The sequence below is a fragment of the Stegostoma tigrinum genome, chromosome 1, assembly GCF_030684315.1.
Source record: "Stegostoma tigrinum isolate sSteTig4 chromosome 1, sSteTig4.hap1, whole genome shotgun sequence".
NCBI lineage: Eukaryota > Metazoa > Chordata > Chondrichthyes > Orectolobiformes > Stegostomatidae > Stegostoma > Stegostoma tigrinum.
The window spans coordinates 4,944,414-4,971,679 of NC_081354.1; the positions used below are offsets into that span (position 1 = coordinate 4,944,414).

The 27,266-nt window shown below is 45.1% G+C and overlaps 1 protein-coding gene across 1 annotated transcript in view; it reads left to right on the forward strand.

The window, feature by feature from the left end:
• stpg2 (sperm-tail PG-rich repeat containing 2) overlaps positions 1 to 27,266 on the forward strand; it is a 168,906-nt gene that overhangs the window by 72,239 nt on the left and 69,401 nt on the right. The window contains exon 9 of the mRNA XM_059650982.1: positions 5,017 to 5,125. Coding sequence (XP_059506965.1) covers positions 5,017 to 5,125 — 109 coding nt within the window. The remainder of the gene's footprint in view (positions 1 to 5,016; positions 5,126 to 27,266) is intronic.

Below are 27,266 nucleotides of genomic sequence, written 5' to 3' on the forward strand. Positions count from 1 at the left end.
CAGTTGCCCTGAGGGCCCATAAACACAGATGAGCATGCTGACTCTCCTCCAACGTTGACTTCCGGTTTCAGAGTCTTTGCTGTGCTCAAACCCTTGGAATCTGCACAGAAGAAAACAAGATTAGAGAGGAGGTAGTCACCCCTGCCTCCGCCCCCCCCTTCTGATCCATCTTTAATCTCTCTGTCAGTTGTTGCTGGAGAGGTGGCGCTTGACCCCGTGTCAAAAAGTTGAAGGTTTTAAGCCTCATTCCAGGCTTTCGATTGTATAATCCAGGCTGACCGTGCCAGGGTCTGTGCTGACGGAGCGATGCACTGTCAGTATACCTTGAATAAAACATTAAACTCATGCCAGGCATCTGGGCTGCAGGGAGAAACACATCCAATCCACAAGAGCAACACATTAAACACTTGAGATGGAAGTTCAAACATCCTCCACACAAAGCCAGTCTAGCGATTGTAACAAGGTCAGCCAAGTGGATCTCATGGAGTATGAGAGATAGTTGGAACTACCGATGCTGGAGTCAGAGAGAACACAGTGTGGAGCTGGAGGAACACAGCAGGCCAGGCAGCATCAGAGGGAACACAGTGTGGAGCTGGAGGAACACAGCAGGCCAGGCAGCACCAGAGGAACAGGAAAGCTGACCTTTCGGAGTGGGACCTTTCTTCAGAAATCTTCTTCAGTATGTGTTCCCTGATTGGGACTGTTAATCTGGTCTAATCAGGGAGCCCTGGCTGACAGATGTAAACAGGAATGTCAGAGGTTCTGTTCACTCTGAGAGCTGCCTCTGAGGGGCTAGATCAGTGTCAAGGACTCTTCATGTATAAATAAAGGGAGACTTAGTGATGGGATACCAGCTTCTGGGGAATTACTTCAGCTAGAGAGGTCATTTTCAGTTTAACCTTATCGGACTTTAAATAAAAATACAAGCATTTCAGTCAAAACTGTGCAGCCTTCAGCTGTACAGAGTAATGCAGTGCTTGAGGCTGAACGGATTTTTGCAGTATCATCTGGTAGTGTTTCAGGGAACTGTGACAAGATAACGATGACCTTAGTATTAACACTCGATTACTGCATCAAACATTACCATTGAAGGGAGTACAATGGGAGGTTTTTGCAGATAATAGCGCACAGTGCGATGTTTACTGGAGGACTTTAATTTATACTGAAATCATTAAGGATAGTGACATGGATTAGAAGGTCCGTTGCAAAAAAAAAGGAGCGAAATCACTGGTGTTAATTTTGTGGCTGGATATACTGCAGTTATTAAAACAGAAATACTCTGCTGGTCTAGCAACATCTGTGAAGAGAGAGAGAGAGAGAGAAATGGAGTTAATGTTCAGGTTGATGAGCTTCCTTCACAAATCTTTAACAGATGGGTTATAGTGATTGGAACCAGGTTGATCTCATTGACTATGAGGTCATTGATTGGGGTTGTTAACCTGGGCTAATCAGGAAAGCCCTGGGTCACGAATACAACCAGGAGATGAGAATCCCTTCAGTTGAGGGGACTGACTCAGAACTGGCTGGTCATAGCCAGTGTACTGTGTACAAGTAAATAAGGGCTGACTTGGTGATGGGATACTGGCCTCTGTGTGGTTATTTCACGGGTCACATGAAAGATCCCAGGTCTGAAAAAGTGGTGGGTCTTGACCGATTCTATAGCATGAGCCCTGATAGGTAGACTGTGGGACACCTCCTCCACCCGAACCCTATACCTCCCTCCCTCACCACCGCCGTAAGAGCTCCCAATACTCTGACATCAGGGGTATTACCCTGGGAACGGTAAACTGCTGATGGGAAAATTACCCATGATTGGAGCTCTCCAAAAAGTTCTCCAAACCTGAGTTGGAGTTGGAGACTTTGGGGGGTGTCTGGCTGACTTATTTGGATAGGTTCTGAGGGAGTGTTGCACAGATTCAAACCTACTATAGTTTCAGGGTAAGCACAAAACCGAGCACCACCAACCACTGACCATACCCCCCAGCCTGGTGCACCACTGACCCTATGCTGCTCATCCCCTTCACATGGCTCTCACACACGTCCCCCTGACAGCGCCCCACCATCACCTACATCCTCCAACTCCTTACTTGACTCCTGACTTCAGGGCTCCAATTGAACATGATGGCCCCACCCAAAATGCCCTCAAACCCATGCTACACCGTCCCCCCTGAAGTTCCCTCACTCTGATCTCATCATTCAGTTCCCCCAACCCCTCCAGTCTCTGACCCTGTCCCTAAACCGAATTAACACTCCCCCTCCCTATCCCCTGCTTCGCACGCTGACTAGACATGCCCCCTTATGGGTCTGCAATGGAACTCCTAGCCAGCGAGCCCTCCTCAACCTCTCAAACAGCCATAAGCTGCCCTATCTGACTCATTCATATAGTCCCCCTCATTCCTCTGGTTCTCACTCTCCACAGGTGCTGCTTAACCTGCTGAGTGTTTTGTCTGTGATCTCTGACGAGATGGCCAAAGTTAAGCTATGAGCTGGTTCAATAGCCTTAATTTTCAAAATTTCATATTCAAGGGACTTATCAAGTGAATAAAGCCACAGGGTTCCACTGTGTTGAAAATTCAGAAAACTTCACTTTGTAAAGTTAGAACAAAAATGCAATCGACCATATATATATCCACATGCATAAAATTTATATTCTAACAACCAGAATTAACCTGAGGCAAATATGCGAAACCAACAGACTAGGGTAGAATACTCCGGGTCACTTCCTTAGATGTAGTGAGAGGCGATGGCCTAGTGGTATTGTCACTGGACTGTTAATCCAGAGACCAAGATCATGTTCTGAGGGCCTGGGTTCGAATCCTACCATGGAAGATGGTAGATTTTAATTCAACAAAATATCTGGAATTAAGTGCCTAGTGATGACCGTGAACTCCTTGTCGATTGTTGGGGGAAAAGCCCATCTGGTTCACTAATGCCCTTGAGGGAAGGGACGCTACCATCCTTACCTGGTCTGGTCTACATGTGGCTCCAGGCAAACAGTAATGTTTGACTCTTAACTGCCTTCTGGGCAATTAGGGATGGGCAATAAATGCTGCCTGGCCAGTGATGCCCTCATCCCATCAATGAAGTAAAAAAATTCTTGAAACTGCACTTGAGCAACTATTTGCAGATTTGTCATGGACAGCAACTTCCACCAACCTAGTTTTACTGTAGGCTTCTCCAAGCTTGAACATTTCTTAGCTGCACCAAGCAAATAGTGATTGTGGACATCTTTCACTGCTGTGCCTCCGCACCCCCACCCCCCCAAAATGACTTTGCTAAACCGAAATATTAATTGCTCACAGGCTTCTTTTAAGTCTCTGACAGACCTTTTCTGCATCTGAATTTCAAACCTTCACTGTGTTCACTGGCTTTCAGGGCTTCTCCTAAGCCTGAACTGCACCAAGATATCCAACAGCTACTGGGATCCTCCTGAGTCCTAACTGTACATGACTGGCGGTACTCAGTCACATTCTCAGCAGGACAGTTAACAGCACTTCTCTTGCATGAAGTCTGCTCCTCATTCTCCCTGTGATTGTCTGAATAATTTCAATCCATGAACTGCACTTTACTAATGCTTGGACTGTTTTGAAGAAGCTATTAATAACTTTGCGACAATTCTTGCCCCTGTTGCTAGGCAGAACAGGATGTAGGATCCATTGGAACTCCCTATTCCCGGCATGGTGTAATATTCACAGATTGTTGGCTTGCACAGTATGAATAAATACAACAGAGAGAAAAACAATCCATCATAATTTCTAGAATTTTCTGTTTCTTTTAGATTTCCAGTTTCTACATTATGTTGCTATTGTAGTGGGGAGGTTACTTCTACCTTGAATTGACTAAGCTTGTAATATTGCGAGGAGCTCTGGTCTCCAAGTAGAGATGTAGAAAAAGACATAGAGACACTGGAGAAGGTACAAAATGATGTGCAGATGTGAGAACACAACTGAAGGATTGCACTTTTTCGACAGATTGTGGACAAGTTGGACTGTTTTCTCCAGAACAGAAATACCTCAGGAGTGATTGACTCAATAAATATCTTCAAAATCATGAATAGGTTAGTTAGGGTAGAAATAGAGAAGTGGTTGGCCCTTCTGGGGGAGACCAGACAAGAAAGCTTAAATATAACTCACTCTGAGATAATAAGAACTGCCGATGCTGGAGTCAGAGAGAACACAGTGTGGAGCTGGAGGAACGCAGCAGGCCAGGCAGCATCAGAGGAGCAGGAAAGATTATATTTTGGGTTGGAACCCTTCTTCAGAAATGGGGGAGGGGAAGGGGGCTCTGAAATAAATAGTGAGGAGGGCATTGAGCTAGGGAAAGTAGGTGGAATGGTGATAGCAGGTAGGCAGTGGTGGGGATTGGTCAGTGAGGTTGGAGGAGCAGATAGATGGGAGAGAAGACAGACAGGTCAAGGAGGCGGGGCTGAGAGGAAGGGTTGGTCATTGGATGGGGTCAGGGAGAGGGAGATTTTGAAGCTAGTAAAGTCCACATTGAGACCATTGGGTTGTAGACTCTCAAGGTGGAATATGAGGTGCTGCTCCTCCGGTTTCCGGGTGGCATCATTGTGATACTTGAGGAGTCCCAGGATGGACATGTCACCCAGGGAGTGGGAGGAGTAGTTGAAGTGTTTTGTGATGGAGAGGTGTTGTCGAACTGAGGGTAGAGGTGTTCCTCAAAGTGGTCTCTGAGCGTCCGCTTGGTCTCAACGATGTAGAGGAGGCCACATTGGGAACAGTAGATAAATATAAGGTGGCCACTAATGAAAGCCATCATGGAATCCATGGAGCTATTGAGGGGGGATAGTATGGATGTAATTAATGGGGATGGGAATTAGATGGGGAAAGGATTTGAAGATTACTTCTGGAGAATGAGAGGAAACTTGTGAAGAGTCACAGTAATACAAAGGTGTAGGGCTGATACCCTGTTTGCAGGCTGGACCTTCTGTGTCATATAGATAGAAATGTGATATATTCACAACCATTAGCTAAATACCTGGCTTGTCTTGTGCTGTAGGGACAATGCCGTTTATTGTGAAAACCTGAACATGAAGAATAAAGATCAGAAATACGAATCTCACATCCCCCGATACCTTGATGCAGTCGTACAAGAGGAGGAGAAGAAGGTAAAAAGGACTATTGGAGAAGCTGGTTTCACTTTCTTCATTTTTCACATAATCCAGTTTCTGTTACATTCCTAATTCCTCAGTCAGATGGCTTGCATTAGTTACACAGTTCTATCTGTCACACAACAAACAATGACAATTTGTTACATCAGAGTGCACATTTATTTCACAAATGTCAGCCATGTCAGGAATTCCATTAGCCTGCTTTGTCAAAACGTAGAAACCCAACTTCTTGTGACATGTAATAATAGCAATGAATCTAGGTACTGCGCAGTGGGACCATTGAGCGTTGGCTGAAGTGAGGGATAATATCAGTTTCAAAGCGGAGAATGCTTGTCTCTTCGCAGTCATTCCAAGCTCAGGAGGAATTTAAACCTAACTCTTTGGTGAGTGTTAAGAGGGACATACTTTTTTTTTATAGAGATGGTAGGAACTGCCGATTCTGAAGAATCTGAGATAACAAGCTGTAGAACTAGATGAACACAGCAGGCCAAGCAGCACCAGAGGAGCAGGAAAGCTGACATTTTGGATCTGGATCCTTCTTCAGAAGTGGGGCTGGAGAATCTGCAATAACAAAGTGTAGAGCTGGATGAACACAGTAGGCCGAGCAGCATCGGAGGCGCAGGAAAGCTGATGTTTCAGGTCTGGATAACAAAGTGTGGAGCTGGATGAACACAGCAGGCCAAGCAGCATTGGAGGTGCAGAAAAGCTGACGTTTCAGGTCTGGACCCTTCTTCAGAAATTGGTTTTCTGTCACTGTTTTTTGTCACTGCAGAAATGCATTTTTGAAGAAGGGTCCAGACCCGAAACGTCAGCTTTCCTGCTCCTCTGATGCTGCTTGGCCTGCTGTGTTCATCCAGCTCTACATCTTGTTATCTCTACTTTTTTTTATATCCCTGTTGAGATGAATCTCCCTCAGCATCAAGCATGGAAAGAAGTAGGGCGGTAAAATTAATATTTCATCTGGTGCTTTCGGTTTTCTTGAAGAAAGGCAAAATACTGCAGATGCTGAAATCTGAAACAAGTGCAGAAAGTGCTGGAGAAACTCAGCAGGCCTAGCAGCATCTGTGGAGTGAGAAGAAAAAGAGTTAATGTTTGAAGTCTGGTATAACTGCTGTTTGGAACTGAGGAAGAGTTATAACAGACTTGAAAAGTTAACTCTTTCTCTCTTTCCACTGACATAGCTAGATCGCTGAGCTTCTTTTTGTGTGTTTATTCTGTCAAGTTTCTGACAGGTGGGTTAGTTTAACATTGCAAAGTTGTGCTTGATAGCAGCAAAAGACTTTCTGCGATTTCCAAGGGCTTTATTGTAAATTTGTTATTTAGCAAAAACACCAGTTTCCACAATTCCCTTCTGGAGTCATTCCGTGTATGGAGAGCAGCTCGTTACTAGATAAGAACCCAGCATTTTTTGTCTTGGCCAATAAATCCACCCACTAATTACTGAATCACTCAATTCCACGTTATAGACACAGCCCACAGGGCTCAGTGCTGCAATAACAAGAGAAAGGTAAAGGGAACCGTTTGTAGTCCTGAGATAACAAGGTGTGGAGCTGGATGAACACGGCAGGCCAAGCAGCATCAGAGGAGCAGGCAGCCCCTGCAGTTGTGAGGAAGGGTCACCAGACATGAACGTTAACTCTGACTTTTTCTTTACAGATGCCGTCAGACCTGCTGAGCTTTTCCAGCAACTTCTGTTTTTGCCCCAGCCCCTGCAGGGCCCACCTCTCTCTCGATATACCTTGGAGGTATTGGTGGACACCATACGCTCCATCTCCAAGGACACTCGGGCCGGACCATGGCTGTGGAAGAGAGGCAAGCAGTTAACAATTACAACCCCATCCATGGCCTGCTGCCTGGGCCTGGATTAGTTCAGTGACCTCCTACTGTGACCTCTTTCTACTTGGGCAGAACAGGGTCTTGGTTTGCTGCATCTAAAATGCAGTACCTCTGGCAGTGCTGCAGTACACCCATGGTCAGCTTTGTCCAGAGAGGATATTGAACCAGCTCATCGACTACAGCTGACCTAAGGCTCTGACTGTAAATGCATTAATGAAAAGCAGATTTGCACAGCAAGAGTTCACTGCACCCTCAATATCACCTCCACCCCCAACCCTACCCCCACCATCCCATCTCACTCCACCACCCCCAACCTCCATGGCGAAACTAAACAGCCACTTAAATAAACAAAACTATGACCATCACTCTCAGTCTGTAACAGCACCAGTCTCCTAGCTGCCGCTTCGAGCTGTGATTGCTCTGCTTAGTTTGGATAGAAACACTACAGCCGTTAGTTCAGTCATCTTGAGAAAGGTGCAGAGTGCGAGATTGGAAATAAATCAACAAAATAAATAACTTTCACTGAGTGTATTAGATCGTTGTGGAGTCACAGTCACTTGAAGGGCAGGATTGGACAAGGGGCTGTTCCTGACTCAGACACAATCCTTACACGCAACCCCTAGGAGGACAGCAACACCCCCACCCCCGCCCCCCCCCCACTGCCTCCAACCCCTAGGAGTGCAGCAACACCCCCACCCCCGCCCCCCCCCCCCCACTGCCTCCAACCCCTGGGAGGACAGCAACACCCCCCACCCCCCACCCCACCACCTCCAACCCTTAGGAGGGCAGCAACACCCCCCCCCCCACTGCCTCCAACCCCTAGGAGGGCAGCAACACCCCCACCCCCCACCCCCACTGCCTCCAACCCCTAGGAGGGCAGCAACACCCCCACCCCCCCCCCCCCACTGCCTCCAACCCCTAGGAGTGCAGCAACACCCCCACCCCCCCCCCACTGCCTCCAACCCCTAGGAGGACAGCAACACCCCCCACCCCCCACCCCCACTGCCTCCAACCCCTAGGAGTGCAGCAACACCCCCCCCCCCCACTGCCTCCAACCCCTAGGAGGGCAGCAACACCCCCACCCCCCCCACTGCCTCCAACCCCTAGGAGTGCAGCAACACCCCCCCCCCCCCACTGCCTCCAACCCCTAGGAGTGCAGCAACACCCCCACCCCCCCACTGCCTCCAACCCCTAGGAGGACAGCAACACCCCCCCCCCCCCACTGCCTCCAACCCCTAGGAGGGCAGCAACACCCCCCCCCCACCGCCTCCAACCCCTAGAAGTACAGCAACACCCCCACGCCCCCCCCACTGCCTCCAACCCCTAGGAGTGCAGCAACACCCCCAGCCCCCCCACTGCCTCCAACCCCTAGGAGTGCAGCAACACCCCCACCCCCCCCACTGCCTCCAACCCCTAGGAGGGCAGCAACACCCCCCACCACCTCCAACCCCTAGGAGGACAGCAACACCTGCACCCCCCACCGTCTCCAACCCCTAGGAGGACAGCAACACCCCCACCCCCCCCCCACTGCCTCCAACCCCTAGGAGGACAGCAACACCCCCAACCCCCCACTGCCTCCAACCCCTAGGAGGGCAGCAACACCCCCCACCACCTCCAACCCCTAGGAGGACAGCAACACCCGCACCCCCCACCGTCTCCAACCCCTAGGAGTGCAGCAACACCCCCACCCCCCCACCACCTCCAACCCCTAGGGGTGCAGCAACACCCCCACCCCCCACCACCTCCAACCCCTAGGAGTGCAGCAACACCCCCACCCCCCACCGCCTCCAACCCCTAGGAGTGCAGCAACCCCTCTCCCACAGTTCTCCCCCCTTGGAAAGCAGCACCCCCCCCCCACCACGCCCAACCCCTAGAGCACAGCAGTCCCCCATCCCTACACGCCGAGGAGCACAGTGGCCCTTGCTTGAACACACACATGTGGACCTCACCTCCATCATAGGTCCAATACTACCCACACTAAGACCTTATAGCGCCCTTTGAGACCTGGCCTCCTGCATTTGGGCCCAGATGCATCTCACTATCCTGGGCCGTAGTGATTTAATCAGTCCTTCACTGATGTTTATGTGTCTGCCTTTACCAGGCTGAACTACTTAAGACAGCACTGACCAGGGAATCACATGACTAGATTACATGTTGACTACTGGATTTAACAAAGGCACCCCCAGGGAAACTACTCTTTACACAGCCACACAGCACAGGAGAACGCTACTTGGGCCATAGGGCCTGTTCCTACCCTTTCGGAGAGCTCTTACTTCACCCTGTTCCACTGTAACTCGACATTTCTTTCCTCTTCATGTATTTTTCTGGGAGTATTCTTCAATAAGGTTTCTTCTGATCCTGTTTCCTCTGCCTTTAAAGGCAGCACATTCCAGATCATAGATAACTAAGTGAGGAGCTGGATGAACACAGCAGGCCAAGCAGCATCTCAGGAGCAGAAAAGCTGACGTTTCGAGAGGCAGACCGAAGATGGATAGAGGAGAAGATAGGTGGAGAGGAGAGTATAGGTGGGGAGGTGGGGAGGTGATAGGTCAGTCCGGGGAGGAGGGATAGGTCAAGGAGGCGGTATGGGGTTAGTAGGTAGGTAATGGAGGTGCGGCTTGAGGTGGGAGGAGGGCACCCTTGTCTGCCTTCTGGAGAGACCACTCTCTCCGTGACTCCCTTGTCTGCTCCACACTCCCCTCCAACCCCACCACACCTGGCACCATCCCCTGCAACCTCAGGAAGTGCTACACTTGCCCCCACACCTCCTCCCTCACCCCCATCCCAGGCCCCAAAATGACTTTCCATAATAAGCAGATGTTCACCTGCGCATCTGCCAATGTGGTATACTGCATCCGCTGTACATGGTGTGGCTCCCTCTACATTGGGGAAACCAAGCGGAGGCTTGGGAACCGCTTTGCAGAACACCTCCACTCGGTTCGCAATAAACAACTACACCTCCCAGTCGCGAACCATTTCCACTCCCCCTCCCATTCCTTCGATGACATGTCCATCGTGGGCCTCCTGCAGTGCCACAATGATGCCACCCGAAGGTTGCAGGAACAGCTACTCATATTCCCATTGGGAACCCTGCAGCCCAATGGTATCAGTGTGGATTTCACCAGCTTCAAAATCTCCCCTCCCCCCAAAACATCCCAAAACCAGCCCAGTTCGTCCCCTCCCCCCACTGCATCCCAAAACCAGCCCAGCTCGTCCCTGCCTGCCTAATCTCTTCTTCTTCTCACCTATCCCCTCCTCCCACCTCAAGCCGCACCTCCATTTCCTACGTACTAACCTCATCCCGTCTCCTTGACCTGTTTGTCCTCCCCGGAGTGACCTATCCCCTCCCTACCTTCCCACCTACATTCTCCTCTCCACCTATCTTCTCCTCTATCCATCTTTGGTCCGCCTCCCCCTCTCTCCCTATTTATTTCAGAACCCTCTCCCCATCCCCCTTTTCTGATGAAGGGTCTAGGCCCGAAACGTCAACTTTTGTGCTTCTGAGATGCTGCTTGGCCTGCTGTGTTCATCCAGCCCCACACTTTAATATCTTGGATTCTCCAGCATCTGCAGTTCCCATTATCTCTGATCACATTCCAGATCATAATGACTTTGCTTTCGCTTAAAAAACAAATACAAAATTTGTCTAATATAAAAGCGAAGAACTGCAGATACTGGAAAACTGAAAAGACAAAAGGAAATTGCAGCAGATCTGGCAGCATCTGCTGAGAGAAAAACAGTTAATGTTTCAAATCTAGCCTGACCCTTCATCAGAACTGGACTTGAAACATCAACTCAGTTTCTCTCTCTACAGATGTTGCCAGACCTGCTATGTTTCTCCAGCACTTTCCATTTATGTTAAAAATTAGTCTCATGTTGTTCCCTCCGCCTCTTGTGCCAATTTCTTAAATCTGTAATGTCCTAGCCCTGGCCAAGGTTCTGTCTCAGGCTTGGTGCAGTGCTCCAGTGAAACTCAGCGCAAGCTGGAAGAACAACACCTGATTTTCTGCTTGGGGACCCTGCAGCCTTCAGGATTCAATATCAAGTTCAACTACTTGAGGGCTTGTGCTCTCCCGTGTCCTTATCCCAATCCCCACACACCAGGCCTTGTTATCACATAGTTTGCTATTATACACAACCCATTGTTAACTGCCAACAATCCCCGTTAACAGCTATTCACCCTCCTAGCTAGATTCTTATCCACTCCTTTGACGGTCCAACTGTTCTTTTCTCTCATTGGTTTCAATCTCCACCTACCATTTACTCCTTAACTCTTCCTCCCACCCTATCATCTGCATACAAACCAACATTTTCCGAGAAGGGTCACTGGTCTGAAAGGTAAACTCGGATTTCTTTCCACAGATGCTGCCAGACGGGCTGAGCTTTTCCAGCAATTTCTACTCCTAAATCTGTATGCTTTGATTACTGAAAACAGTTTCTCTTCAGTTAATTTAGTGAAGCCCTTCAGACTTTTCTGAAGAAGGGTCCAGACCCAAAACGTCAGCTTTCCTGTTCCTCTGATGCTGCTTGACCTGCTGTGTTCCACCAGCTCCACACTGTGTTATCTCAGATTCTCCAGCATTTGCAGTTTCTACTATATCAGAATTTGGACAACTCTGTTTAGGCTTCCTATAACCTTCTCTACCCAAGATGAACAACCCCTTGTCTCCAGAACTCAAGCCCCTAATTCCTGGTATGGTTGCAGCAAATCTCCTTTGCACCCTTTCCAGAGTTGTGGGCATCTGATTAATTGATTGACATTTTGTGAAAACGTTATTCCCCCTTTCCAAAAGCGTTAACATTAAAGCCAGTTGTCAATGTGAGGTTATACAACTGACACAGCGTCGTACAGAAAAATAAGGCACAGGGATCTATAAGTATCTTTCTGGTTGTCATCTGATGAACTTTAATCAATCTGGCACAGTGTTGTAATCTTTGGCAGTATGAAATAGCTGTGTACTTTCCAGGATAATTAAAGTTAGTCAACCATGATATGATAATATTTCAATAGGTGGCAATTTCACTTTATGATCTGCACTGTATTAAACCGTGACAATTGGATAAAAGAATGATTGTGTTTTCCTTTTATGTTTCACTCCAATTATAAGGACTTTGCACTCGGAAATAATTTACAAGGATCAGTTTAAGGAGATGTAATCTGACTGATGGGTTGCATCGGTGTTGCACTGGATGTAGCAATGATAGTTTCACAAATGGCGATTCATAAGCTGATGAACTATACATGGAAAGCTGATTATGTGATGCAAGAATATATGATTCGCAGCCAACACTGTCAAACTCCAAGCCTTAGTGCAATCAAACAAATACAGAAATAGCTGGAGAAACTCAGCAGCTCTGGCAGCATCTGTGGAGAGAGAGAGAGAGTTAATGTTTCAAGTCCAGTGATCCTTCCTCAGATAGTAGAGCAATATTTGAAGGTCCACCCTCACCACAAATCAAATCTCAAAGGTTTATTTGGTAGGGGTAAGGGTCTTTTAGTTGGGAGAAGGGCCATGTGGAGTGTAAACCTTGACTTGGAGCTGCAAGGCTGAATGCTGTGATTTGGTGCTTTATTGAGTGTTTATGAAGGATTTGATTAAATATCTGTAAGCTGATAGTTTTGATACCATTGGCCTTAAGAACTATATCTAGCTCTGCCTTGAAAACATTCAAAGTTTAGCCTCAACAACTTCCTGTGGCAGAGAATTCCACAGGTTAACTACTCTCTTGGAGAAGAAATTTCTCCTCATCTCAGTCCTAAATGGCCTAACCCTGTGCCCCTAAACAGCGACTCCTGGTTCTGGACTCCCCGGTCATTGGGAATATCTTTCTTGCATTTACCCTGTGTAGCCCTGTTCTAACCTAGTCCTAACCAAGGACCCTTCTCAGAAAGGGCCACTGGACCCAAAACGTTAAATCTGATTTCTTTTCACAGATGCTCCAGGCCTGCTGAGTTTTTCCAGCAACTTCTGTTTTTGTCCTAACTGATCCAGTCTCTCTTATCACTTCCATTCTGCCATTCCAGGAATCAGTCTGGTAAACCTCTGTTACACTCTCCCTATTGCAAAAACATCCTTCCTCAGATAAGGAGATCAAAATACACACAATTCTCCAGGTGTGGTCTCACCCAGGCCCTGTATAATTGTTGCAAGGCATCCCTGTTCCTAGTTTTGATGTTTCTAATCTAGAATGCATGACAGTCAGTTGATTATTTAGTTTTGTGTTACTATGAACACCTGAAAATTTCAATTTAATTTTAAAATTTCATGCATTATCCCTCTCACTGCTGGAAAGACCAGAGAAGTGAAATTCTAACCTTTTTTATGCAGTCTAGTTCAGTTAAAAAGCAGCCAAAAGGTTTCAATTACTCCAGTCTTTGTCATTTGGACTTTCAAACCATATGACATTAATTGCTTTATCGTAGAAGCAGACTTAATGCAATATGTAATTTTATTTTGTCGTGTTCTAAAATCCTTTCAAATCTATCTCCTCTGTTTACAAGCCAATCTCAACGTCATCGATATGCCAGTATAATTGCAGATGAAATGACAAAACATATTTTCTAAGTGTTACAGCTTTGCCTCAATCCCAGCTGTTACAGTGACACTTGAGTTGCAGATTTGGAATTACAATGTTAATTATGAAAACAGCAAACACAAAATCACAGATTAATTTGACATCCTTAGCACAAAATCTTGCAAATGACGGTCTTTCTTAAAGAAAAACTTCCCAGCATATCATTTGGTTATGGTCTTAGCTTTCTTGAAATTTTTCAGGACCTTTATGGAAAAAAAAACAAGTTGCATATTCTGACAACCATGCAACCATGATCAATTGTCATAAAAAAACCATCTGGTTCACTCAGGTCCTTTAGAGAAGGAAATCTGTCACCCTTACCTGGCCTGGTCTGTATGTGATTCCAGACTCACAGCAGAGTGGTTGACTTTATCTGCCCCCTGGGCAATTAGGAAATGGGCAATAAATGGTCAGCCATGCCCAGACCTGATGAACAAATAAAAACAAAGAACATGCTAGAAACCGAGGCCCAAACATTCCACATCTTGTGAGAAGACTGTAAATGATCAGTTTAATCTCTGGGATGGTTAATACCTGTGACTGTGACCACTCTCCAAGAAGAAAGAAATTCACACCGAGTCTTATCCATAACCAAGAAAGCCGGTGGTTTCTGGTCATGATATTAGGCTGTTGTTGATTGTGGCAGACCTCAGTTTGGTAGCCAGTCAGTTAGACCAAGGTTTTTGGCTGAGTTATAAGTTCTTTTTTTCCAGGGTCTTTTAGTGCTGGTTTTCAACCCACTCAGGGAGATTTGTCTTAGATTGTGGGAGTTTGGAGGTCTGAGTGCAACTGATCTCTTCCTAGCCCTGTAATAAACCTACAACTTACAACCAATCTGAAAGCTGCTACCAGTCAGAGTCATAGAGCTTTGTAGCACTGAAACAGACCCTTCGGTCCAACCAGTCCATGCTGACCATAATCTCAAACTAAACTAGTCCCACCTGCCTGCTCCTGGCCCATATCCCTCCAAACCGTTCCTATTCATGTACTTATCCAAATGTTTATTAAATGTTGTAATTGTGCCCACATCCACCACTTCCTCAGGAAGTTCATTCCACACACATGTAAATTATTTGCCCGTCATGTCTTTTTAAAATCTCTCTCCTTAAAATGTGCCCCATGGTCTTAAAATCCCCCATCCTGGGGAACTTTATCCAAATCCCTCATTATTTTATAAATTTCTACGAGATCGCCTCTCAAACTCTGATGCTCCAGTGAAAAAAGTCGCAGCCAATCCAGTCTTTCTTTATAACTTAAACCCTCCATTCTCAGCAACAACCTGGTAAATCTGTCTTGAGCCCATGTGTTGTAGGCACACTCTCAAAGTTGTTAGATTGGGAATCACAGGATCTTGTCCCAGCAACAATTAAATATATTTCCCAATATATTTGCAATTTAGGATATTATGTGGCTTGCAAGGAACATAGGCTGAATGGTCTACTGCTTTATCTATGGGCCACTTAATGCAATCACAGCTGATCAAACACTTCAATGCCTTTAACCTTCACTATCCACTTAGATTTTTGATTATCAAAAGAATAAATGGTTATCAACCTCTGCTTCAAAAATTGTCAAAACTGAGCTTCCGCATTCCAATGGGATAGAGAATTCCAAAGATTCTCAACACATGCTAAATTGTGCCCCAGGTTCTAGATTCCCTAATTGGGGGGAAGATACTGACCTGCACCTCCGCTGTCTATCCCTCTGAGTATTTTGTAGCTTTCAATGAGATCACATCCCTCCTCGGACAGTGCCGTCACTGCACTCCCTCTATAGAAGTGATATCCTTCCTGAGATAAGGAGACAAAAACTACATCCTCCAGATCTAATCAAGCTCCTATACAACTGAGGCAAGAGTTTGCAGGTAGTTTTGTTCCCTTATGACAGTAGTCGCCATTAGACTAACTGCAAATTCTAAATTTTTACTGAATACAAATTTCGCCATTTGCATTGGTTGTTGGGGATTGGGGTTTGGGGGATTAAGGGATTTGCATTGGTTGTTGGGGATTGGGGTTTGGGGGATTAAGGGATTTGCATTGGTTGTTGGGGATTGGGGTTTGGGGGATTAAGGGATTTGCATTGGTTGTTGGGACAGCTGAATTTGAACCCATCTCCCCAGGTCTGTATTCAGAGATAATGGGAACTGCAGATGCTGGAGATGAAGGGCCTAGGTCCGAAACGTCAGTTTTTGTGCTCCTGAGATGCTGCTTGGCCTGCTGTGTTCATCCAGCTTCACACTTTGTTATCCCCAGGCCTGTGCCTCCGGATTACTGGCCATTTGATGTTACATCTAGACCATCACCAGTCCGTAGCAATTCATGAGTAGTGTAATGATGCGGCTTTAAGAGGTGTATTTTGTCCTGGTATTTTTTAGAGAGAGTTTGGGGTGCCGATGGTGAGTATTCTGTGGAAAGATAAACAACTTGTGAGGCCTAGGGTGTTTTAAAAAGATGTGGAATAATAAAAGCAGCCTGAGTGGGTATATTCAAGCTTTAGGATTCAGGATTTTTAATTTAGCTTTCAATAGTTGTTGTTGCTGGGGTCTCATTTGGGTTGGAAGGCAGTGAATCACCATTGGCTGCTGCAGTGTCTCTTTCAGTTTTCTCCCAGAATTGTCTTTTGATGCTCTTTCCTCCTGGATTGGAGAACTGCATGTGAGATGATCTGTCTCTGAACTTGTCTTCTCGCCATGGGTGTGTATTCGGGATGTTATTCTGTTGGAGCAGTTACTGTTTAGTAGAAAAATAATCCATCACTCTGTTAATTTTTCCAGTAGAGTTAACCCATTCCAAGCTCCTCTTTCTTTTGTTGTATTTTAGCTGTAGCGTTTGAATAAATTGTGCTTGGCTTAACATTGAGTAGTTTGACCAATCGAATTGCATCTGGAACACTACATCTTACATTTACCTTTGAAATAAGAAAAAGTTAGGTCCTAGGCCAGCTTCTTAATATATTTTGAGGAGGCCTGGTCTGGCCCTTAACAGTAAGTAGACCAGCTCCTATCAGGGTAATTAATGGGGCCTTGCCAATACCAACCACATCCTGAGAACAAGTCAGCAACAAACACTTTCATTTTGTGTGCAAGCTAGTTTTAAGGGAGGAAACAAGGTTTTGTCCTGAAAACATCCACTTTGTCTTGTCTTGTTTGCTCCTATTTGTGTTTTCACTAAACAGAACTCACAAATGAACTCTCTGCCTCAGAAGGTGGTGGAAGCAGAGTCATTGGATATTTTTGGAATTAGATATATTCTTGCTCAGCGGGTTCTGAAAGGTTATCAGGGTTAGATGGGAATGTGGAATTTGTTGCACAGATAGATTGGCTATGATCTCGCTGAATGGAGGAGCAAATGCAAGGCATTGGATGAGCTAGTTTTGCTTCTTATTCACATATTAATAAATGATATTGACTTTTAATGGAATTTGTAACTTTTGGTGTTTTTCTTGGTTCTAAATTGAATTATATTAATCCTTTTAGGGGCTGCATGTTATCCTATGTTAGTAGGTAACAAATCTGACGCTTTATTGATCTCAACTGAAAACTCAGCAAAATACCCTTCAGAAATGTCTTCTCACCTGCAGTGTTCCCTCAGACTCAACATTGTCCCTCTCTGTGTAATGGAAAGAACCTTAATGATGTGTGAGAGAAGCCATAGGATTTCATTCAAGGATGCAATAAAATGGATCCTAGTATCATAGAGTAAGTGAATCCGGGATGCACCACAAAGTTTCTTTAAAGCCTGGCACATGCCAGATGCCAATCCATGGATCTGGAATGTGTGCATGTCTATGACCAGTGCCCATGGAAATATTGGTGCCAGGTGTCTGACATGGAGGTCCTGTCAAACAGGGGGTGAGCTGAAGCCTCCCGCTCTGATTTCCATGTTGGAGATTCCTGACATCCAGCTTATTCGGGGCATTTGATAACAAAAGAAGCTGAATATTAATGAGGTGAGTCGGGCTGTTAATAAGGCAGTTAACAAGTGATAATGCATCTTGGTTAGTCACCTTCTGCTCCCTAGTTAGAAATTCATTTCCCAGCAAGTGCATAAGAGATGTGGATAGATGCTCCAATGTCTAGGTATTTCCTTGTAGGACTTCTCATCTGACTCTGCAACAAATCTCTCAACAGTCCCAGGATCAGGCTCCCATAAGACTCTATCCATTGTGTTCATTCTGACTCTCTGCGACATCTGCTCACCTGGTCCTATAGTTTTCCACTAGCCCCGGAACTCTCCTTATCAGACAGCTATCCAATCCCTTTCTTTTGAACCTGGTTCGATCTTGCTCACAAGGCAGAGTATTCCAGATCCTAACCAGTCACTACATTGACAATTTTCCACCCCATGTTACCACTGGTTTCATTCCCAGTTATCTAGAATCAATGTCTCTGGATCAGAACCCTTCTCATGAATGGATCTCAGACTAAATGTAACTAACACAAAGCTGCTGCCAATTTAGTCAGGTGCAAGGAAATCTGTTTTACCTCATTCACCTTTGGTGCTCTGCATTTCCCTGTGCACTTAAATCAATCAGTGGTGATAGTTAATAGATGAAAAATACCACAGGTAATTTGGTGGTGGGAGGAATGCTGTTTGGTTGTCTGGGGATATAGAGGAAAATAAAATAAATCTATTTTGTTAGGGCGCTGGTAGTCAGAATTGGGTATTTGGGCTGAGAAAAATGGATACGAGATCTCTTGGTACGCAAATAGCCACAAATCACTAGGCATAATCTATCTTGGTGACTCTACTTGCAGTTGTTTACAGCTTATTTCGTTCATTCTGATGAATCGTAGATTTACAACTGAAATATTTTATAATGTACAGTTATTCATTAAAGTGCGACATTATTAGATCTTTATTGATTTTGCCTTTGGTCCCTTGTTATGATGTACTGCAGGGATTCCAAGCGATGTAATGCACCAAGGGTCAATTGTAATTTTTTATATTAATCATCAAAAGAGCCAGTTGCAGTCATTGATAACATGAAAGCTTTAATCATATTTTGTGATATTTTTGAAATATTTTCTTCAGAGTACTATTTGGTCTTGTTTTGAAATTAATCTTACTCTACATTCCATCTGATCCCATCTCACTTCGTAGTTCCTCTTCATTGCATGCTCAGTTGCTCACAGTACTGTGTTGACCATAAGTCCCACTTGTTACCTCTTCAACCTTCACCCACTCGCACAACTCCCCCAGGGTCTAGGCCCGAAACGTCAGCAAGCGATGCTGCTTGTCCTGTTGCATTCATCCAGCTACACACTTTGTTATCCCCCTTCTTGCTCTGTGTCTGAGCCTGTTACCCTCTGGCTGTATTACAGGAATAAAGCTTCAGTAATCCTGCAAACTTTTTTTTCTAAAAAAGCCACCCTTGACTTTTTTGTCTTCTCTACCCCATTGCCAATCCTTTGGAATGTATCTTTGTACAATCATTACATTTAACAACTGACTTCATCTAATTAATTAATTAGAACCAGGTTAGCCAGTTGTTATCCATTTGCACAGATATGGACATACTGCTCGAGGAGCAGAAATTTGTCAGGAATTTATTCCAGTTTATTCCTTCCATGTCCTAACCAGTAAGTGGGTGTTATAACTCCTCTGTGATAACCTTTGTAGTTCTTGTTCCTCTCTCTAACCTGTTTGGAATCCCTGTACTATTTCACTGTCTCAATTAGGTTGCTCTTTAGTACAACAATAACAGTAATGGCCCTATGGATCGTCCCCCAGAGTTAGGGCCAAAGCTCCTTATAACAGAGACCACTCTCTTCACACTATCTGCTTTAAGTTGCTGAGATTCATTCCCTCACCATCCAGCCTATGGCTGGGTGATTACAACTTTACTCTTCGGGGAATTGCTGAGACCAATATTATATTAACAGGTAAAATTATGGCTTTAAATTTCCTTTTCAAACTTCTGTTGATTCCATTTATGGATTATGGGCCACTATTCAGTATTCTTTCAGGACTCAGTGGGGTGTGAAGTAAGGAGAGTGCTAGGAAGCCATATGTCAAAACTTCTAGCTATTTGTTCACTAAGAGCTGTCAGTCCCAGCATGCAGTCCTGTAAGCCTGATCCATCATTCAATTAGACAACTGATATGTAACCATCACCCAGTCTTGGTTCTATGATCCTCAATATTAATTATAAACTAGTTGAATCATAGAATCAGTGTGGAAACAAACCATTTGGCCCAGCAAGTCCATACTGCACCCCCCCCGAAGAGCATCCAATCCTCATTCCCCTACCCCTGCACTTCTCCGTGTCTAAGCCAGCTAATCTACACATCCCTGAGCACTACGAATAATTTAGCACAGCCAATCCACCTAACCTGCACATCTTTGGACTGTGGGAGGAAACTGGAGCACCCAGAGGAAACCCACGCAGACACAGAGAGAACGTTCAAACTCCACACAGACAGTCGCCCGAAGCTGGAATTGAACCTGGGGTCCCTGGTGCTGTGAGACAGCAGCGCTAACCATTGAGCCACCGTGCTGCATGAAAAGGCTGATATCCTGTCACTAAGTCATCCTTTATTTATATATGGAGGGTCCTTGACACTGATCCAGCTCTCTCAGAGTGAGCAGAACCTCTGACACTCCTTTTAATATCTGTCAGCCAGGGCTCACTGATTGGACCAGGTTAATAGCCCCAATCAGGGACCTCATATTGTATGAGGTCCACCTGGTTGACCTTGTTACAATCGCTACAGCTACCAAAGGTTTATCATTCACTTTTGAAACTGGCAATCAACCCCAATTCTCGACATAAAAACAAAACAGAGAACTGCGGATGCAATGAATCTTCATCTCTAGCATTTACTAACTCTGAGGAAAGGTCACTGGACAGGAAACCTGACTCTGCTTTCTACCATACCTGCTGAGTTTCTTCAGCTATTCCTGTTTTTGTTTCAAGCCTTGACAGTTTTGTGGGGGAAGCTTCGCGGTACTCTATACTGGAGCACACTTTGTGACATTGTCCTGAATAACCCAGCTCCAGGTTTATATTTCTACCTCCTTGTTCAGGACTTGCCGTCCTGCAGAAATAGTTTCTCTTTGCCCTCCCTGACAACCCGTTTAATCATCGTAAGCAGCGTAAATTCCGGTACTCGAGGCAATACAAATGTAATCTGTACAATCTGTCCTCCTAATTTAAACTTTTGGTTAGGATACTGGGGATTGATGAATGCATGGAACCACTGTGCTGCTTAGCTGATTTCCCCAGACTAATAGGAATGAGATATTTTTCACGAAAAGACCAATCGGCAGGTTTTGAATAATGACAGTTGTTTTCTGTGACTAGCTGTGACGACAGGGGGAGCCTTAGCTGTACCTGATATCAACACCACAAATTATCAGCTTCTCGTTTAGAATAACTGATGACTTATTTCTGTCGACACTGAGGAAACACATTTGAATTGCTGCCTAAAGCAGCTGTGATACGTCTGCCTCTCCCTCTCTTTCTTTCTCTCTCTCTCTTCCTGTTTCTCAGCTCACACTGAGCAGTGTAAAAGAACGAAGGTCCTGCATCCCTACAGTGCATCTTGTGACTAACAGACATTCCAAAACACTTTGCAGTTAATGAACCCCTTTCTGAAGTGTAGCCACTGTTGTAATGTAGGAACTATGACAGCTAATCTTGTGTACATCAAGCTCCCACAAACAGCACTGTGATAACACTCAGCGATTCTGTTTGCACGATTAGTTGAAGGATAGATACTGTGCAAATCACTGGAAGGAATACTCCTGCTCTTTGAAGCGATTGTAATGACGTCAGCCAAGTGGACCTCATAGAATATGAGTTCCCCGATTGAGGCTGTTAATCTGGTCCAATCAGAGAGTCCTGGCTGGCAGATAGAAACGGCAGTGTCAGAGTTTCTGCTCATTCTGAGAGCTGGCTCTGAGGGAGATGGAGCAGTGTCTAGGATTCTCCACGTGTAAATAAAGGGGGACGGATACTGGCCTCTGTAGAGTTATTTCACTCTTCTTTGAAATAGTGCGATGAGATCATTAACACCACCCAATGAGGCAGGTGGAGAGAGGGGGCACAGAACCCTAAAAAGTAGGAGCAGAAATAGGCCGTTCAGTCCTTGGAGCCTGCTTCACTATTCAATAAAATCACAAATAATCTGGTTGTGGTCTCAACTCAACTTTACATTTGCCTCTCATAACCTTTGATGCTGTTGTCGATCAAGAATCTAGCCCTTCAATGATCCAGCCTCCAATGCTTTGTGGAGTGGACAACTCTAAAAACTAATGACTCTCTGGAAGAAAGAGTTTCTCCTCATCTCTGTGTAAAGGCGAGACCCTCTATCTGAAAATGATATTCCCTTGTTTTACCCATCCTCCTGGTTTCCACTCTATCAAATCCCCTATATTGTCCAAGGAGATCAGCTCTCGTTATTCTAGACTGCAATCAGTACAGGCGGAAATACTTCAACCTTTACTCATAGTGGAATCCCTTTATCCCCAGAATAAGTGGAGTGAGCTTTCTTTTGCCTGATTCACCGTGATATCCTTTTACAAATAAGGAGATCAAAACTGCACACAGTATTTTAGATAGAGGCTCACCAATGCCCTAATCACATTTCAGCAAAACATCCCTACTTATATATTCTCTTGTCCTTGTAATAAACAACAACATTGCATTTGCCTTCTGAACCAGTTGCCGTACTTGCATTTTGCGATTCATGTACCAGATCAACCAGAGCCACTGAATCAATGAGCTCTGCACCTCTCTCTCTGTTTAACTAAAAGTTGCTTTTCAATAATTCACATTGTACTCTGTCAGTCAAATTTTTGCACACACTCGTTTTCTGGTGCCTCTCCATTGTTGTCTCACCCCTCTCAATGCTTTCATGTCTCTCCCCTCAGTTTAATGGCTCACCTGAAAGTTACTGCAGTGGTGGGCCAGCCCGTTTCATGGAGTTGAAGACCTGGACTGGGCCTTGAATCCACAGTCTCTGTCTGCACAGTGAGAATCTCACCAATGAGACAAAACCAGGAAAGCTTTGTGGCCTTATATTACAGAGAATGCCCAAAGCTAGACCTGCCAATAACTGAAATATGCAAGTCAGTCTAGCTCCTTTGCTATCTAAACCACTGTTCATAGTGAGAAAGCTTCATGCTCATCAGTATCTGTTTATCTGTGACCATTTTCCATTGATCAAATGTAAGTTTAATGTCACTTTATTATATGTTCAATCTGTTCTGTAGCATTCATTCCCATTTGTGCTCAGTTTGAGATATTTTATCATAACTGTGTTGTCTATTATCTGTCATGTCCAACTGGATGACAAAGCTTCATTATAAACTGGTTGATCTCAGCACAATTGGATCCAGATTTCAGAACACGTAACTGTTAAGCCAGCAATATTTAATATAAATTGTTGTTGGATACATTTGTTTGACAGTGTCAGCTCCTGGCAGGATTGATAGCGCACGTGCTTCTGAAGCTGAATGTTTTGGCTTATGGTCGTGAAAAGGTGGATGTGGAAAGGATGTCTTCTCTTGTGGATTAATCCAGGACTAGGGAAGGGGTCAGTGTTTTAAAATTAGGGTCAAAACTCGGAACTGTGGATGCTATAAATCTGTAACAGAGCTAGAAATTGCTGGAGAAACTCAGCAGGTCAGGCAGCATCTGCAGAGAGAGAAAAACTGTTAATGTTTACAGTCATAGCGCTGTACAACATGGAACAGACCCTTCAATCCAACTCATCCGTGTCGACCAGATATTCTAAATTAATCTAGTCACATTTGCCATATTCCTGTAAACCCTTCCTATTCATATACCCATTGAGATGCCTTTTAAATGTTGTAATTGTACCAGCCTCTACCACTTCCTCTGGCAGCTCATTCCATACACGCACCACCCTCTGTGTGAAAAAGTTGCCCCTTAGGTCGCTCTTAAATCTTCCCCCTCTCACCTCAAACCTATGCCCTCCTTTTGGACTCCCCTACTCCAGTGACCCTTCTTCATGACTTGAAAAGTTAACTCTGTTTCTCTCTCCTCAGCTGCTACCAGACCCGCTGTTTTTCTCCAGTGCTTTCTGTTTTAGTTTTGAAATGAGGGGCCGCCTCTTCAGGACAGAGATAAGGAGAATATTTTTATCCCTGAGATTTGTGTGACATTGGAACTATCTGCTTCAGAAGCCAGTGTCATTGAATATTTTTAAGACAGAGGGGGTTAGAGCCTTGTTAGGCAGGAAACAAGGATTATTGGAGTGAATGGGAATATGGGATTGGAAATGCAAACAGATTAACCATGATCTTATTGAGTGGTGGAACAGACTTGATGGGTGGAATGGTGTAATTCTACCTCTATTTTGTATGTTCATATCTCCAGAGACTTAAACATTAAAATCTTGGCTGATACTCCCCTTCAGTACAAGCTGTGTATGTCTTGGCGCTGCTTCAGTCTTTTGGCTCAGATGTTAAACAAAGGCTCCCTCTCACTTGGGTGTAAAAGATCCTATGAGGTTATTTCACAGAGGAACAGGAGACTTCCTTCTGCTACCCTGGCAAATATTTATCTCTCAAGTAATGTCACTAAAACAGAGTATCTTCTCATTGCTCATTTGTGAGAACGTACTGTGTGCAAATTGACTGCTGCCTTTTTATAACAATAATCTTATAAAATAAACAATGTTTTGATACACGATGAGCTTGCAAAATTTGCGACGTAAATGCAAGTTTTCCTTTAGAGTACAACAGTTGCCACACCTCAGTTGATTATAAAATTATAAATTTGAATCTAACGCAGTGTAAAATCTTTTCAGGCGTGGAAATGGTGAGGAATCAAAGAGCTGTATTTGAGGATTGGAGGAGATTTGCATACCTGATTTTTAGCTCCTTGAATGCAACGTACTCCCAAAACAATCCTTCCCTTTTGCTTTAGTCTAACCAGTGAGTGCAAAAGAACGATAATTTTTGCAGCCCCAACTGTAACCTGTGACCTGACAGCAGCTCCCTGCTGTGGTCCTTGAAGTGGCTCTGTCATTGCAAATCAGCTTGAGCTTGAGTTTTAATGTTGGTATTTTACTTATCAATACAATGATTTGCCAATATTTCACTTGCTTGCATTCAGGCTGAATATACCTATTGGTACCGGTAGGAAGTGTATGTTGGTGTTTAAAATATGAGTCTGTTTAATTTCATCTGCACAGGCTTGTCATTTTTAATAATCACAATTAATAAAGGTTTCATACAGGGGGAAACAATAAAGGAAGAGCAGACATAGAGGCACGTGGGAGAATGAAATGTATGTTTTTGTAAGATCCTCGTACTGGTCAAAATAATAACATGGTGATTTGGAAATTATTTTCAACATTTAACTAATCTCAACTTTGCATAAGTTATTTATATTTAGATATAGGTGTGGCACGGTGGCTCAGTGGTTAACACTGCTGCTTCACAGCGCCAGGGACCTGAGTTTGATTCAACCCTCGGGCGACTGTCTGTGTGGAGTTTGCACGTTCTCCCTGTGTCTGCGTGGGTTTCCTCCTGGTGCTCCAGTTTCCTCCCACAGTCCAAAGATGTGTAGGCTAGGGTGGATAGGCCATGCTAAATTGCCTGTTGATGTCAGTGATGTGCAGACTAGGTGGGTTAGCCATGGGATGGGCTGGTGGGTCAGGGTGAGATGATCTTCAGAGGGTCGGTGTGGATGCAGTGGGCCAAATGGCCTGTTTCCACTCAGAAGGGATTCTATGATTCAGGGATAAAGGATTACAATTATTTGGATAGAACTGAGCTGTTCTCATTTGGAGACATTTAAGTGAAAATTTGAGGCAGTCGTTTCAAACCACAGAGGGTTTGGAGGAAATGAGGAGAAACTTCTTCCAGTGGCTGAAGGGCCGGGAACCAGAGGACGCAGATTTGTGGGAGTTGGTGAAGCAACAAGAGCAAAACATGAGGAGTAGGAGTAGGTCATTCAAACCCTCAAATCTGCTCCGGTGTTCATATTTGTAATCTCAACTCCACATTCCTACCTATCCCGGGGAAGCTTTCAACCCCCTTCCTTCTGAAGTTTCTGCCTGCCTCCGTCTGGTTCACTGTTGGAAATGGACTGTCAGGCTTCAATAGCTGCAGATCCAGTCAAAGCAGTCAGCGACTCAACTACACTGCACTTCAAATTTCTCAGTGGATTCAGGCACGTCCCACAGGAGAGGTGGTAAAGAAGACTAACCAGAAGTGTCACTGGGCAAGCTGCGAGAGAAACAGGCTGTTGCCCTTGGATCATAGGGCTTAAATCCTTCCTCACCCTCTCGAACCGCAACTGGTAGAATTTAAATTCAATTTGTAATATCTGGAAATGCAAGCATTGTTGTAAAAACTTATCTGATCCACTAAAGATCTCCAGGGAAGCAATCCTCTATCACTACCTGGCCTGGTTGTTACAGACATGACTGGGGGAGTGCACTGTCACTTTCGTGCTCCCACTCCATGGGTCACAACATAAAAATTCTTTTCCCAGTTATGAAGATGACCAATTAATATCTATCAGAGTTTCAAAGTAAAAGATCTATCCATAAACGCAATTATTAGTTTGTTAGCAAACAAAACTAACTCAATAAAATACAATATTTAGTTGATATACACTGCCAGTAATATAGCAGTTTTCATGCTTACACACACACACACACACACACACACACACACACACACAGCGCGCGTACATCAAAGAAAGAGAATAAAAGAGTTTGCTATAGCAGTTGGTTTACTGAAGAAAAGAAATCAAAAAGGAAAGCAATTTAGCTAATTGAGATAGCAAGAACTGCAGATGCTGGAGTCTGAGAGAACACAGTATGGAGCTGGAGGAACACAGCAGGCCAGGCAGCATCAGAGGGAACACAGTGTGGAGCTGGAGGAACACAGCTGGCCAGGCAGCATCAGAGGGAACACAGTGTGGAGCTGGAGGAACACAGCAGGCCAGGCAGCATCAGAGGGAACACAGTGTGGAGCTGGAGGAACACAGCAGGCCAGGCAGCATCAGAGGAAACACAGTGTGGAGCTGGAGGAACACAGCAGGCCAGGCAGCATCAGAGGAAACACAGTGTGGAGCTGGAGGAACACAGCAGGCCAGGCAGCATCAGCGGGAACAGAGTGTGGAGCTGCAGGGACACAGCAGGCCAGGCAGCATCAGAGAGAACACAGTGTGGAGCTGGAGGAACACAGCAGGCCAGGCAGCATCAGGGAGAACACAGTGTGGAGCTGGAGGAACACAGCAGGTCAGGCAGCATTAGAGGGAACACAGTGTGGAGCTGGAGGAACAGAGCAGGCCAGGCAGCATCAGCGGGAACAGAGTGTGGAGCTGCAGGGACACAGCAGGCCAGGCAGCATCAGAGGGAACAGAGTGTGGAGCTGGATGAACACAGCAGGCCAGGCAGCATCAGAGGAACAGGAAAGCTGATGTTTCAGGTCGGGATCCTTCTTCAGAAACATTACCTCTCAACTTAGCTAATTAGTTATTTGTGAAGCCAAAAGGATATCGTGTGGAATATTTCAGACACTGTTGCTCTGATGTTCTTGGCTGGTCTGTCCATGTGAGTCATCGTGTACTGTGCTCACCGCAGCCTAGCATCACATGATATACAATCTTGAGATATTTTTTCAATCACTTTTACGAAAGAACAAGTAAGTTTCATTACGATCTAATGCAGAGGGGTTTTCTTTTCGGAAATGGAAGAGGTCAGCTGAGCAGCTTGTTCATAGCAAGCTTTCCTGCA